General features: G+C 34.9%; 1 protein-coding gene across 1 annotated transcript; it reads right to left on the reverse strand.

Moving 5' to 3' along the window:
- Positions 1–1551: 1551 nt before the first annotated feature.
- LOC135683035 (annexin-B12) lies at positions 1552–14742 on the reverse strand. The gene is made up of 18 exons (XM_065198169.2): positions 14595–14742; positions 12468–12646; positions 11874–11949; positions 10468–10517; positions 9667–9873; positions 8803–8850; positions 8340–8427; positions 8042–8136; positions 7201–7314; positions 6657–6747; positions 6177–6256; positions 5189–5245; positions 4593–4639; positions 3607–3673; positions 3336–3411; positions 2779–2837; positions 2413–2535; positions 1552–1733 (listed from the first exon to the last, which is right to left on the reverse strand). Exons 2-18 carry the CDS (start codon positions 12639–12641, stop codon positions 1674–1676), a joined length of 1512 nt encoding a protein of 503 aa, XP_065054241.2. The 5' UTR covers positions 12642–12646; positions 14595–14742; the 3' UTR covers positions 1552–1673.
- Positions 14743–15241: the final 499 nt, after the last annotated feature.

Consider the following 15241-nt stretch of genomic DNA (forward strand, 5'->3'; position numbering starts at 1 on the left):
CCATTCACTATGGAGAAACATCAAGGATTGCCAAGAAATCTTCAAGAAAAAAAATAAAAGTACACCTAGATACTCGTTTTTCTTTCTTACCCATTTGAAAAAGCAACCCTTAATCCCTTTTCCGAGAAGTAGTGCCCATCCAGGAAATGCAAATCGGTAAAAAGCCACTAGCCTCAAAAAGCCCCCATGCTTAAATCCTAATTTTCATATTACCTGATTTCATACCATAAATTAAATATCTAATGAAGCCCAGAAATCATTTAACGTTCATCTTTGATATTATTTTGATGTTAATTTTATGAAGCATTGCTTCATAAAAAGACAATATAGTAGGAGAATTGATAATCAATCGACAATGGTACACAAGCACTTAATATTACACAAATAAATACAGTTACAATATAGGTTAATAAAGACGATCAGTATCAATTAAAACTGCAAATATACTTCCACAAAATCATAACACACTGATAGAAACAGAATTAAAGTCGTGTTATATTCATATGAGAATAAATGTTAAAAAAACTTCACGCGGTAAAAATAATCGTAAAATTGATAAAATATTGGCAATATTAATCTGTGAAATAGTGTTCGTTTCATATTTGCATACAGCTGTTAACCGTTCGTATGGTTAAGTACAGCCGTATGCTTCATGAAAATACGTTGGAGGTACCTTGACGAAACTGCTTAACATGGTAAAAAGGATGCAGACATAATTTGTTGATTACATTGTTATGTAAAATGCACAAACAATTAAAACAATATGATTTTATAACGCTCTGGGTATAAATATCATCAGAGTTTGGAAATGAAACTACCAACTGGTAGAATATGGCTTGGCCCACATCATTCGTTTATATTTTTCTTAACTGTTCTGGTTCTGATAACTGATATTTATAATCGGATATATGCTTCTACCTGATTTATACAAACATTCGTTTGTACCAAAATTGACCGAATATTTTAAAGCATTTCTGGAAATATTTTGCTAACAGCTAACTTTAAAGGCAAATGAAGAGAATAACATTTCAGTATCAGATTACAGTGATTCCCTGCAAATACCTAAAAATAAGAGAGATTTTTGGCTGTCGTTCTTCGATCAATTATTTAGTGTTTGGGTAACTACTAGGGCCTGACAAATCATAAGGTTTTCATTATTTTCTGAACCATTTATTTGTTGTCACACGGAGACAACACGGCAGCTAGGTACCACTGACCCAATTCTTCATCAAAACACACTTCTAGATCAGAACCTAATGCAAATGCATTCAACGTCACAATCTCATATTCAACTTCAAAACAAACGGATAAAAATCTGACTCTTAAAAAAGTTCTTTTAGCAGGGACACAAAAGATCGTTAGGAGAGAAGACTCTCACACAATGAAAATTATCTCACAAGGAAATTTCTTTTTACTGAATTACTCTACTTCCTGGCTACGACCCACATTGGGATCCAAAAGGCTCCTTTTTTGAATAGCACTTTATTCTAGAAAATCTATGGGAGCAAGAATGAAGGAGAGCAAGAAGGAACCATAATCAAAATAACTAAATAAAACCCTTAAATGTTATGTATCAAAATATACTTCTATGGCATAATTTAATAAGATATCATTCTCCCGTAGAACTACAAAGCTACAAAATCTACAAGAAGAAGCCAGTTGTGAAAGTTGATCTACTTCAGGCCACCGACCAATTCCAATAGCGATCTTTTATAATCACCAGAGGTATCGTCCTAATAAGAAAGAAACCAATTACTATGATTTATTGCATAATTCAACATAATATCATGTGGGTATGGCCGAAAAGAAAAATATATTGTCGATTTTTGGTCAGCGTTTCAGAGACCTCAGAACTAGTAAGGATAGCCAGAAATAGTGTCCCAACTTGTGGAAAAATGCTGTTTTGCTTATAAGTTCCCATCTTAAAATTTGTAGAAAATGCCTCCATTTCAGATATTATGTCTCTTTAGTGAATGTGCCCCTCCAACCTTGGCAAAGCTTCTGACGTCACTGGTTTTTAGCTTTAATGTGTTAATCAACGAAAATAAAAGATGCCAATTTAGACGTCCGTCTAAATCGCTCTTGACTCACAATGTTTCTTTAAATGCCTGAGATTCTATGAGTAATGATTGGAGACATGTCGGAAAAAAAGAGCTTAATTCACAACGACACACGTATGATAATAAACAATGGGTCAAAGTTTGTTATAGATGATTAAGTCCAGAAACCAACATCCGGCACTTTGAAGACCATTAGATTATCTAAACAATAAAAAATACCAAAGTATTTATAAGCAGACAACAATATTTTGAATTATGAAGCGTGCTGCATTGACTACGAACTTCAGTAGTCCCGCGAAAATTGTCAATTATATATGAGTAGCCAAAAGAAAATAAAGCAGTAGCCACTTACCGATATAAATCTTCCAAGGGTCTTCCCGTACATATTCGCAAACTCCTGTTTAATCTGAACCATATCAACTTCCGATCTTGAGATGCAAACTCGGATTAGTTTGTCGTCATCAGTACCCAGGCCCTTTAACGAAATTAGAACATTTATTTCGATTTAAAGGTCCGTTCACAGCTTGAAACAAACTAGAAAGGACCCTCCAGTAAGCTGCAATCTATGATCATACTTAGAACAATAATAACCTAGAAAAATAAATAGATTAACTAGGAGACATTCCAAGTTCTTAAAAAGTGAGAAAAAGTAAAGCTAGATTCTTTTAAAAAAGCGACATCATATAAAGTCGGTTCTATTAAAAACTAAATAGCACACCTTCATAGATTTGTAAAGCATCTCCGCAAAGAATGCTGGGGTATTCTTGACACATTTCACTGAATAAACAAATAGCATCGAATTTAGTAGAGATAGGTAAATACACAAATTCTAAGTAGACAATCATTAATTAATGGTCTTTTAATGCCGAAACATTTTCAACAGCCTGAACTTGAAGGAATGTATTTGTTAAATTATAGAAAGAAAAATACAAATTATGTGGATGGAGAAAATACAATTCACAAAATGGAATTAAAAAAAACGACGAGGGCATTGGAGAAAAAAGATTGAATTTAAGAATCATAAAAAGAGAAAATGATAGGAAGGGAAAAGTGCGAAGAATAAAGGAGAAATAAACGATAAGCAAAAAGTATGATCTGCAAACAAAAAGTAAAATACACACTTCGTAAACACAAAGAACTGAGCAATAAAATCTATACACACTACGAGGAAGGCCTATATATTCAATTAAAAGAGACCTGAGCACTAACTCGATACAACATAAATGTCATGGTTCTTAAGTTCAAATCATTAAAACACTACGGTATCTATCTCACCTATTGTGAGCATTCCATCCTTCAAGTCACCTGACATTTCTCTTTCTATTGAAGCTTCGATAGGGTATTTACATATCTGAAAATATAATGAAAATATAACCAAGTTGTTTTTCTGCGAAATGCTTAAAGTTTTACATACATAACCACAAGAAAAAACTTTGAGAAGTAGTGTTTATCCGGAGGAAGGTTCTTGGGAAAGATTATAATGACACAGGACAGCGGGATTAACGAAGGTTCTCGAGCCTCTTACAAAATTTGAATGACATCTTACCTTCTTATATTCCTCAAAGGTAGCACGAAGTTGCGGGAAACTTCTTGACGATAATATGACATTAAATCTACGAAAGAGTTGTTGTTAAGATAACCAAATCAAATTGCATACACAGGTGGCTTCAAACATCGCGATCGTGAACGGCGAATTCCAACAGCTTTGGTGTATTTGAATTTAACAAATAGTAATCATTTCAAATTTCAAATGATCCTCGCATAAATTAAAACTTAGGATTGCAAGGAAACCTATACCATTTTTGTACATTAAAGGCATTTGACATGCATAAGTACAGCGAATCGAAAAATAACTTAGGCCAAATTGATCAGAGCACGCGCCCAAGAAAGGAACTGGAAACTGTTTACGTGAAACCACAAGGCGGAAACTGTTCACATGTTTTTTTCTGTGCGCAATTTGATTGGTCAACCTCTCGTGGTCGAGAGTGGCTGTCAGCCACTTTGATCTGTGTCAAATGCCTTTAAGTATACATATTATTAGTTGTATCAACAAGAGACTCACTAAAGGCGTCATATTGAAGATCGGATTGTAATGTGGAGTTCTTTTTAATCCATTTCAGAAAACTGCATGGCTGTAATTTGTTGTTCACTTGATAGCGATGTTTTATAGATATATATCTACTCTTCAACGTATCATCCATCTTGAAAATTACGATTTTATGAAATTACTCGCGAGAAATACGACTCAATGAAGATGACCGAAGTGATCCATGATTAACCCATGATTGTCAGTTGATTTCTGGAGCCATTCTGTCTAAATATGGTAACTAATTGATCGCCTAATCACCTTATCATCTCAATCAGTTCAACAATGTTTGAGGCGATCAATGATAAAGATGATTTTGGTGATCACGATTGTCCTTATAGAAAAGTGTTCCGAGTTTAGGCAATCAGGACGACCAGTGATTAATTGTGTTCAATCCGACCTCTGGAGCAATCAATGACAAAGATTACACAGGAAAAATCATATACCTTGATTCATCTGTCCCAAGCCTTCCTTCGCCTGCTCTATACAATTCCTTAGAAGAAAGAAGTATACATATATATAAAATTTTTATTGCTAGGAACAAAGAAAGATTTGACTCTAGTGTGAAAAGCAATGCATTGCGTAACGACTACTGGTGAAAGATGGCTAGGACCTAACTGAAATCACCAAAAAGATTTTTAAATAATTGGCTAAACCAAGTCCTCTTGTAGAGCTGGTATCCATAGATGGCCTATCCATTTCCTGCTGTAGCTACAAGATGCAGCCTAAGCATCTATACTAAAGTTCAAGAGTTGCTGCAAGGATATCGACTTTGATTTTTAACTTTTTCTCTAGATTTAATTATTGTAAAAACTTTTTTAAACTATATTGTTGTAACATTTTTATCATTAGGTAGATTAGTTTCACAGGTCCTTGATTGATAGCAGCAAACTCATTTTTGCTGAACAAGTTTACCTGTATAAATATGGTCTTATTATTATTATTATTATTATTATTATTATTATTATTATTATTATTATTATTTTTATTTACTCGTTCTTTAATATGATAGACAGATCAGCCAACTCTACAAATAACTTACTTGTGCATCTTGTTGTGCTTTCCTTTGATCGACAGTGGGAGATTCATCTCTTCCACCCTAAAATTCATTTAAAAATCGTTCTATCAAAGGATTTGAAGCAGCATAGTTCATTTTGGTCAAATCGACTAACGATATCTTACTATCGGATGGATGTACATGAGTTGAGCTGATAGAAATGAGCTACCTTGAAGTACCTTTTTGAAAATCGGTACACTATTAAAGAAATTTTGAAATAAAAGATAAAAATGAGCAAAAGTGTTAGAGGATCTAAATTTCGATTCGAGCCCTTATTAAATCTTCTCTCTTATTTCATACTACTCTTCTTATCTTTGAGGTCTATATTTTTCCACAATTGAAAATAAATAGAGATTTTGGTTTGACCAAAGGAAATTTAACAGAGTCGTGAATAATAAAACTTTCATCACAAAAAGACAGTACTTTTTGCTTCAAAGAAAAATAAATTCTTCACAACTGTGCAAAGTATGGGGTTTCTATGAAATGATAAAATCAAGCTATTAATTTCAAAAACAAAGAAATCTGTATAAATCAAAACAGTTGTGACAAATACTGCTTTATATATAAAGTGAATTTACTCACAGGCCCAGAAGTCGAACATACGCATAATAAAGACATGGTGTAAATTAATGTAAATTAAATTTAAAAAAAAATAAGCGATTTTTTGACTTTGGAAATATTCGACTCATGTTCCACGTGAGTCCATTAAGTTATAAAGACGCATAGAAAAATCCTGACGTACATTCTATTTCGACATAAGCGTTTTTTCGATTAAAGCCACAGATTCAAGTCGGACTCAAGTCTGTGTCTAGTCTGAGACAAGTCCGACTCGAGTCCGATAAGTCGAACATACTAAAAGGAAAAGAATCAGGGCCTGCACGTTGCTATGACGTTAACAGTTTTTCCATATAGGCAACTCTCGACTCACGACATTTCGACCCAAGTATTTCATGTCAATAATTCAAATGCTGACCTGGACTTGCGCAATTAAGAGTCGTCTGAAATGTCCCGACGTTTCCGAATGGATGTCTTTTTCAAGGTTGCGACTGAACACTATAATAAAAAATCCATCATTAAAGCTTTAATGTCGATAAGTAAACTTCAAGACTTTGGAACACTTCTGAATATGCAGGGGGTTGTGAATAGAAGTTTGAGGGTGCATGCAAACCAAACTTCGACATGCGGGAGAGACGCTTTCAGCATGCAGAAAAGAACATGTATTACTTACAAATGGTTTGAATTGTATACCTTTTATTGCTTCTTTAGTTTTCTATTATTAGGATCTATCACTGTACTAGGCCATTTGTATAATTCGAACTTTTTTAGATAAACTGAGAAAGGTCCATATATGTATGGACTTGGCTAAAATCTACTTGCTTCAACCAACATTCAAAACTTAAGAAGCCAATAAAAGGCTAAAAAAAACTTGAAATAGATTTGAAAACATACTTACTTTTTGTGTATGTATCGTTTATCTGCCTGAGTTCAGCGTTAGTACGGGTGCAAAGTATTTCTATCAGTGTGTCTTCATCAGTACCCAGTCCCTACCGAATCAATAGACAGTAGGCTCTTTTGAAAAACATTCACGTCGTTGTAAGAAAATATCAACTTGACATATGCTAATCTTAACTTTTAACTAAGGCCATTTTCTACAACTTCCCACTCATTCATTGAGCATGCAATCGCTATGACATACCCAATGTTCACGCATCACATACAATAGAACATTCCCTTCATCGTTTTTTACAGCTTCATCTATGTCATTTATAACTCTTCCTTCCTTAACAAGTAACAAGTCAGAGTCCATCCGCACCCTTACTTGTTATTTCTAACTACGCCTCGTTATTTTTGTTCACACTGGGAGGTGTGAGGAGATAACTTACAGCACATGAAATACAAACTGTTCAAATACCTTGGATAATATTTCCAAGCTCTTGGGTATCTTGGACCCCTAGAGATAGACCTAATCATATGAGACCATAAGCCACCTCTCTTACCTTCATTGATTTTCTGAGCCAAACTGCATCATATTCAGCAGGGGCCCTCATTAAACCACATATTACATCTTGGAAGTGTCCACTGATTTCACTTTTCAAATCTTTTATCAGGTCCTGCAAATTAGAAAAATATTTAAGATAATTCTAGGAAAAGTCTAATAGAAGTCTTTTCTATATTTTACGAATATCCCCATCTCAGTTTCCATCCAAGTTTGGTATATGTCTATGGAAAGTAGCTTTGTCCATTAATACACAAACAAACTCAGCAGGGGCATTGTAAATATACTGTAGTTTGATGGCAACACGTTCAAAGGTTCTTCTCAAGATATATATTAGCAACCTGTTGATCTTCATTAAGAAAGTGACAACCATTGCCTGGCTTTTGAATCAAAAAGTCCCACCTTGGACAGAAATTCCCAGTACCATTAATAAACGACCAAAGAGAGTTAAAGTAATAAATAAAAAGAAACAAAACCAGATGGGTGAACTACCTTTCCCCAATATGATCACATGGAAAGAGTAGTAATATATATTGAATTCCAAGCGGGAACTGACCATAACCAGCCGTTACCTTAACTATATGTTACTGCAAACCTTATAAATACTTACAATGGCTTTACGGAAGAGAAAATTCCAAGAACTTCGAAACAGCTACACATCAAACAGGCTAGTAAAATTAATAGCATCTCTTGTATTGTACCTATCTTAGGTTAAACGCTCTTTCTGTTTTATTTTGGGAAGTCTTATCCATTTGAAAAATTACTTGGCGATGCAATCAAGTTAAGCATCAGTATCAAAAGAAAGGCTTCCACCCCAAGAGAGACTTGTAAAGAAATCCTACCCGTCCGTGTGCAGTTTTGTATTCCAAAAGGATCTGCTGTCGCTGCTTATTTGATCGCGAACAAATAACATGACTGATTGCCTTTTGATCACATCCTGAGAAAAAAGGACAGTAATCAATCATAAGGCTCTTTCCGAGCTCATCGAAACTTTATATCAATCACACTTTACAAAAAATATGACATGACATATGAAATATGACATATGACATATGAAATATGACATATGAAATATGACATATGAAATATGACATACGAAATAAGACATATGACATCGGAAGGACAAAAGTCGATACCCACCAAAGCCTTTCATTGCCTTCCGAAGCACCTCTGCATCTTGTTGCGGGTAAAATGGTGAATGATCAACAACTGTCCCTTGGGAACTCATCTGAAACGAATAATTACCATAAAAAAGCTTTCACAGCTGGGCAAACAATACATATTAATTGGCATTATCAAACAGTAATTGATGGTGGTGGCAACAAAAGAATTGACAACATATATCTAGCGTTAAACACTGTAAATTTCTTGCAACTTTTCTGAGAATGGCATTGCGACACAAGTTGCTAGCAGATCGCAACATAAAACTTCTGTACTGTACAAGGCTGATTTCTGCTTTAGCCATTGTTCGCTGAAATGTGCTCAGATGCAAAATACAAAAAGATTGATATGACCAATCGTGCTGTGTAACCCTAACTTGATGAGACCGAGAGTTTATCTTCTCAAAGCCATGCAAGTAAAGAAAATAAACAAAAATACGTACAAGCTTTGAAGGAAGAGTTGCATGTCTCTGAAGCTGGCGTTGTGGGGACTAGAGAGGGAAATTGACAAAACTCGATAAACATATTACACACAGACAAGAAAAAATTAAAATAAAACTGCATACAAAATTGCCTAAAACGCAACAAATACAGGGGTTGGTTTGAATATTAAAATTGAAAGATTAAAACCATGTGAATGGTCTCAATATAAGCTCTTATATGTATCTTAGTATTAATCTGTTTATGGGACAATACATATATATTTGCAGAAAACAAACACCAGTCTTGGACTGGAAGAAAATTACTGACGTTAGGGCCAACCAAAAATGGATTGAATTTCAATCAATTTCTGTAAGGTTTTGAAAGGGACACTAAGCTTAAAGTTATGAAAAGTTGCATTTTGCAGCATGTTCCGTGCATCTTTGAGGCATTTTACAATGTTTTGCAAAGCTGTCAGTAAGCAGGGGGCTGGGGGATGGAGTCCCCAATAATTGTCAAACTGTACTATATTTCCTTTACATGGTGTACTGAATAGGGAGCAATACAATAGGAAGACACCCCCCCCCCCCCAATATGAATTTCATTCCAACAAAACTGATTTAGAGTATTTTTGGCTTTTTCCATTTACCGGAGAAAGAACAAAAAAGATTTCTTTTTAAAACGTTCTGTTGAACAAGTTTTATGTGTTTTCTACCGGCAATGCTTTCAAGCTTTATGTTGTATTCATGCTTCACCACTGCGTGAACTTGTGGTTTTACAAAAATAAACTTAAAATTCTTTTAGTATCTTATTCATAATTACATAAAATCATAGACTTTGCATTATTAATGGAGAATACTTGGACCTTATTTTGTAATATTAAATACCTGAGTTTGAGGATATGATGGTTGAGGAGCAGGGGGCTGGTGTTGAGGCCCAGGCATTGGCGATGGTTGATAATTTTGGGTAGGTGGTGGTGGCTGACTTGCTTGATAATCATATGTCCTTGGCGCATATCCAGGTTGTGGTTGGAATGGTTGGCCATAATTCTGGGCAACTGGTTGCCTAAAAGCACTTGCAGCATATGCAGCACCCTAAAATCACATTATCCAAACGATTTTGATTTAATTCAATTGGAACATTTAAGGTCCAATTACAAAATACGAAAGCAAAATTAAGGATAGGTTTTGGACACTTGACATATTCTACTACAGTTAGAAAGACTGTAAGGAATGGAATGGTCCTTCTACAGTTAGAAGGAACTATTTCAAACCCGTAATTGATGACTTTCTTATTATCTAGTTTAACTACTCCCAGACAGTTCATGGTACTATAAACAGTATAAAAATGGGTAATTTCCATCAGGAAAGGACATGATTCCTTCCCCAGTTTCTACAAAGACAACTTTAACTAAGAATAGAGTGGAAAAGAGTTAACAGATAAAAAAGGAACAAAGAATTGTCAATACACTATTCTTTAAACCTTTTGAATGGAAAACAAGCTATTTACATTTTTTGAAGTTTTTCAAATGCCAAATCAATACTTATTGATTCTAAAAATTCATAAATCACAAGAAAATTTGTGATATTTCAAATAGGCATCAACATAGGCTAAAACTAAAAAAAATGTACATAAAAATACAATTTATCATTTTTTAAATACATTTTGTATGAAAAAAAGATTTCTACCTGAAAACTCAAGTTTGGTGCACTTGGGGGGACACTGTAAGGAGACATGCCTACAAAAAGTGAGTTATGGTATTCATTTCTATTAAATAGTTAAAGTCCTATAATAGCATTTAGTCATTATCAGGTAGCAACATCATAATTATTGAACCGATCAAAAAAAATTTATGTTTTGGAGTTTTCACTAATTGCATCTCGGATATTCTAGTTTAAATATTGGTTGATATTTTCCTGCATGAAATTGGTAAAATTTATAAGTAATTAGGTAGTAAAGTTCGAAAAGGGTAGAAGATGGGACCTGATTTCTAATTTTATAACATTGTTTAATTGCATAAGAAATGAGAGATCCAGCCACAATGCTGACTATCTAGTTCCCTGTAGTCTGTATGACATCTAACAAACACTTGCTTTTGAGTTCCGGGAACTAGTGGCAGCTTTTCAAATATTTCCTTGCATTAGTTTGAATGAGGATTCTCATCATTTGTCACAATTCCAATAAAGGAGGTTAATCCACATTGTTGTTGAAGAAAGAAAGGATGTATCCATTGGTATCACAGAAATGAAATGAAATTTAAATACTTCTTTCAATAGGATCTGAGACCACACAGAGCCATGCAACATGATTTTATAAAATACTTCAACTGTGCCAATGAACTAGAAATGTGCAAAAATTTAAAAGATTATTTTATAAACCCTCTGAGTTCCTTTGTAAATTGCCTTTTACCCACATATCTTCCCCATAGCTGTTTTAAAACAGTATTTGTCCTAAAGCTAAGAGATTGTACTGGAGTAAGAATAACAATTCAAGAGGCTGCTTGTGAAACACTTTCTCAGTCTACAAAGAGACTGAGAATCATCTTCAAGACAGTCTCCCCTATGAACAGAACTTTACTGGCTGAAATCAGCCTTATCCTATCTAGGCAAGTACTATTTCTCATTTCATGGTGATTATTGAAAAATTATTCAGTTCAGTTCAGTTTAATTTTTAAATTCTACTACATTCAATTTATCACGAAAATCCAACAAATAAATTAGCTAAACTACAAGAAAATAAGACTAAGTTACAGAAAACATCATCGGTAGGTGAAATTATTAGCATATACATTCAGGAAAACAAAGAAAGTAAGATCAATCGTGTGGAGGGAATTTCTTAAGGAGGAGCTCTCTCTGTAGTCAAGCTAACCAAGGATCTGCAACTTACAAGTTGATCTGTTAAAGTGAAGTAAAGACTTTCTATTGTCCAGCTAATGAAGAGATAAATCTTTGGCACAATGAGTTATTATCTTATGTCATGCACTTCACAATTAAAGAATTCTACATTAAAAAAGTATCAAAGGGGTCACTTGAAATAATTATCAGTCATAAAGCTTTGCTAATTGATACATAGCAATACTAATTTCTGCATTTACCTTGTCCTGGGGGTCCATATGGGTTGGCTGCTGGGGGAGGAGCATATGGGTGTGCTGGGATTCCAGGAGCTCCACCCTAAGAAAGAAGTCCATACATCATGTTTTACATTATTTCCATAAACTGACTTCAAAGCCGATATGTTGTTTAAAATCTGTGCATTCCTTGAACAAGTTAAGACATTTATTTTGGTTTAAATTGGCTAGTAGTATTCAATCATCCAAGATTTCCACAAAATCATGTTATTCTTTTTTTCTCATTTTACTCATTGGGAATTTTCATTAAACAACAAAATAAGATAATTCAGCCCAGGGCTGGCGAGAGGTATTTGAGGCTAGGCACCATACAGGCAGAGTGAGCAGAAAAATTTTGCATTCAAGCATCTGAGATTAGCTTAAAATAGCAGAATATTTCTTGCAGTCATTCTCTTTCAATCCTTTAAAACCACTTGTTTTTTGTAGGCATACTCTTGTTGAGTTGATTTGTTCTATTCTTAAATGGAATTCTACTTCAATTCTACTTGCAAATTGTCCCATTTCTTGATGGCCCTGATTGAGCCTATAGATCAAACCCTGATATCATAACTGACAACTTACAGGTGGATATGGAGCTGAGCCAGCAGGTGGATAGCCAAGCCCGGCTGGATACCCAGGTCCAAGGCTAGGTGCTGCAGATGGGTAGCCAGGTCCATTTTGTGGGTAGCCAGTGTTGTTTGTTACTCCTTCAAAGCCAATTGTGTTCCCACCGCCATAATTTGGAGGATAACTCATATTGACTACAAGTATGGAAAACAATTATGTCATTATGTTTTTATTGTCGAAACACCTATTACCAATTGTGGTTCTGTATTTTAAGAATAAACTTAAGGGTTGATGATGATAAAATACACATCAAACTTCCATCCAGTTCTGAAGGAAGGCAAATTATGTATATGTATGAATGCATGTATAATGATCTTCTATGTGGATTACAAACTGAAATTGAAAAATTGTTTTAGTTTGGCTCACAAATCAAAAGAACAAATAATCAAAATTTAGTCTAAAAGAAATAAAAAATATTAAAATCCATTATGAAAATTTAAATAATGAGCTATAAACATATAATAAATAATAGTCAAAAAGAAATTTTAATCAATACTTATTAATCAAGTCCAACTTTATTCTGTCCATAAGATATTGAATGTTAGTTCTGAATAATATTGAATTAGTCTGCCATGCAAGAATCACTGTGATACATTTTCTAACAATAGGCTGACCTTGTTGCAAAGATAATCATGGCTGGTGCACAGGGAATTTTAGATTGTGTTGTGTTAAGGTTTGAAATAACTGTCATGAACAGCATTTTGATCTTAGAAGAAAGTAATTAAACAAGTCTGCTTGCACAGGTTGAATAGCTTTTGAGACTTTTGATGGCCTGGTGACTACACAATTACTTCAGAAAACTCTATTTTAGCATTTGCCCTTCCAATTAAAGTGCTGGTATATTTGTAATACCAACATTTTGCACACCTGCAGTGGATTTCCAAAAAGTAGTCTTTAAATGCTGTCTTTAAATGCTGGAATACAAACATGTCTTTCTCAAATTATGGATAAACAAGTGTGTCTCCTCTCTTGTCTCTTATTTCTAGTTGTATATATTTCGGAATTTACCCACCACATGCCTGTCAATGTCGTATTGTTGTTACAAAATAAGACTTATTAAGGGAGCCTATTATAGGTTTGCAGCTTCGCGGCCTGGACCCAATTTTTACGCGCGGCCTTCGGATTTGGGTATGATTTTTCTATGGATTGCGGCTTCAGCAAAAGATGCGTCTTGCGTCTTTCGGTGTATATTCCCAACGGTTTACGGCTTTTATGACGCTGTTGCAGCTTCTGGCTGCAATAACTCCATACTGAAGGGTGTTGAAAAGAGCTCTAGGGGTAACGTAAAAATGGACAAGCCACTGTCAGTTAGGACAAAAGAGAGAGAGGAAATCTAAACAATAACTTTGATTTGTGTTCATACCATGGAGAGATAGCATGAGAAACAGCGATTTCTAGCAATGTATCCATTTTCTTATTAGCAAATAATTGGCTTTTTGCGTTTCTGGACGTTTTGCAACGCGGCCGCGTCTTTGCGCTTTATTTCATTGCGGATTGCGGATTTTGGCTGATTTTTTTGCACGGTTTGGCGACTTCAGTACCCCCTATAATAGGCCCCCTATTAAGGTTAGGCGTAGACCGCATGATGCAAATTGATGCTAAAACGCGGCAATATGCAGAGCACTACAGGCTTGAGTCATATGGTACGAAATGCTTCAAAAATGAATGCATAAGGTTTGTTAGGGCTAATCTTCAGATCTAGTTTTAATACGAATTCGATTAGGCCCTGGTTGGAGGAACACAATAAAGATCGAGAGGACGAGGTACGTGCCTTTTATTAAGAAACAAAACAAGTAATTAAGAAATAGTTTAGTTAACAACAAATAACTTTCTGACGTTAGCTATGCGCTGAAGTTTTAATCTTGTACGGTAGGAGCTAAATTTATTTTTATATAGAAATGTCAAGACAAGAAAAATGCAAAAGTTAAGGCTAGGCCTGTTTTAAAAGTCGGTTGCTGACCACATTGCAATGTGGATGCGGTTTTAATGTGATACCCTTCTGTGTAGCAGTGAAAGTAACAACATACTTTTGCAATTATTAATTCATGGCAACATTTTGGATAACAGAATGGAAATACTCACAGAGTACAGATATTGAAAATTTCCAGTCACTTCCTTTCCAGTCAAAACGACGTTCCGCGAAAATGGAACTAATGCGAGACCCGCTGACCCTCGTTACCAGTCCTTAAAATGCAGACGGAAGCGACGGTGCGGGCCACTCGCAAAAAGTTAAGTCAGCAATTTTTGTCAAAAAATTTGGTGAGTCAGATGTTAAACTTTGTGTCACGAGTAAAGTATTTAATTGACCTAAGCATAAAAGCCGGGAGAATATAGCCGCATTATTTACCTTTAAAAACTTGGAAACAAAAGCATGTATTTGCTTTAAAGAGATCTGAAAGTGATAAGCCATATCGTTTATTCAGTGGCCCTCGTTTCTTCGACTCGATTCGTGGAGGCTCATGGTACCCAAAATAAAGGTTTGATCAATGAATCTATTTTACTCTGATTTGATCATGGAAGCATTTAATGTTTTAAGCGTAAGATTAACGAAAAAATTGCCTTTTCCCCAATTTTCTGTCAATTTGACGATTCCTTCAGCTCAAGTGCCTGCAAAAGGACCCCTACCTGACCCAGGTCGCGAACAAGCAAGGTCATGTCCTGACACTTTAGAATTATAAATGCGTGCTTCATACTTGATGGGTTGATGTGCGTCTAGTACCCTAAATCTC

Source organism: Rhopilema esculentum, chromosome 17 (assembly GCF_057945365.1).
Source record: "Rhopilema esculentum isolate cy_ngs chromosome 17, ASM5794536v1, whole genome shotgun sequence".
Classification (NCBI taxonomy): domain Eukaryota; kingdom Metazoa; phylum Cnidaria; class Scyphozoa; order Rhizostomeae; family Rhizostomatidae; genus Rhopilema; species Rhopilema esculentum.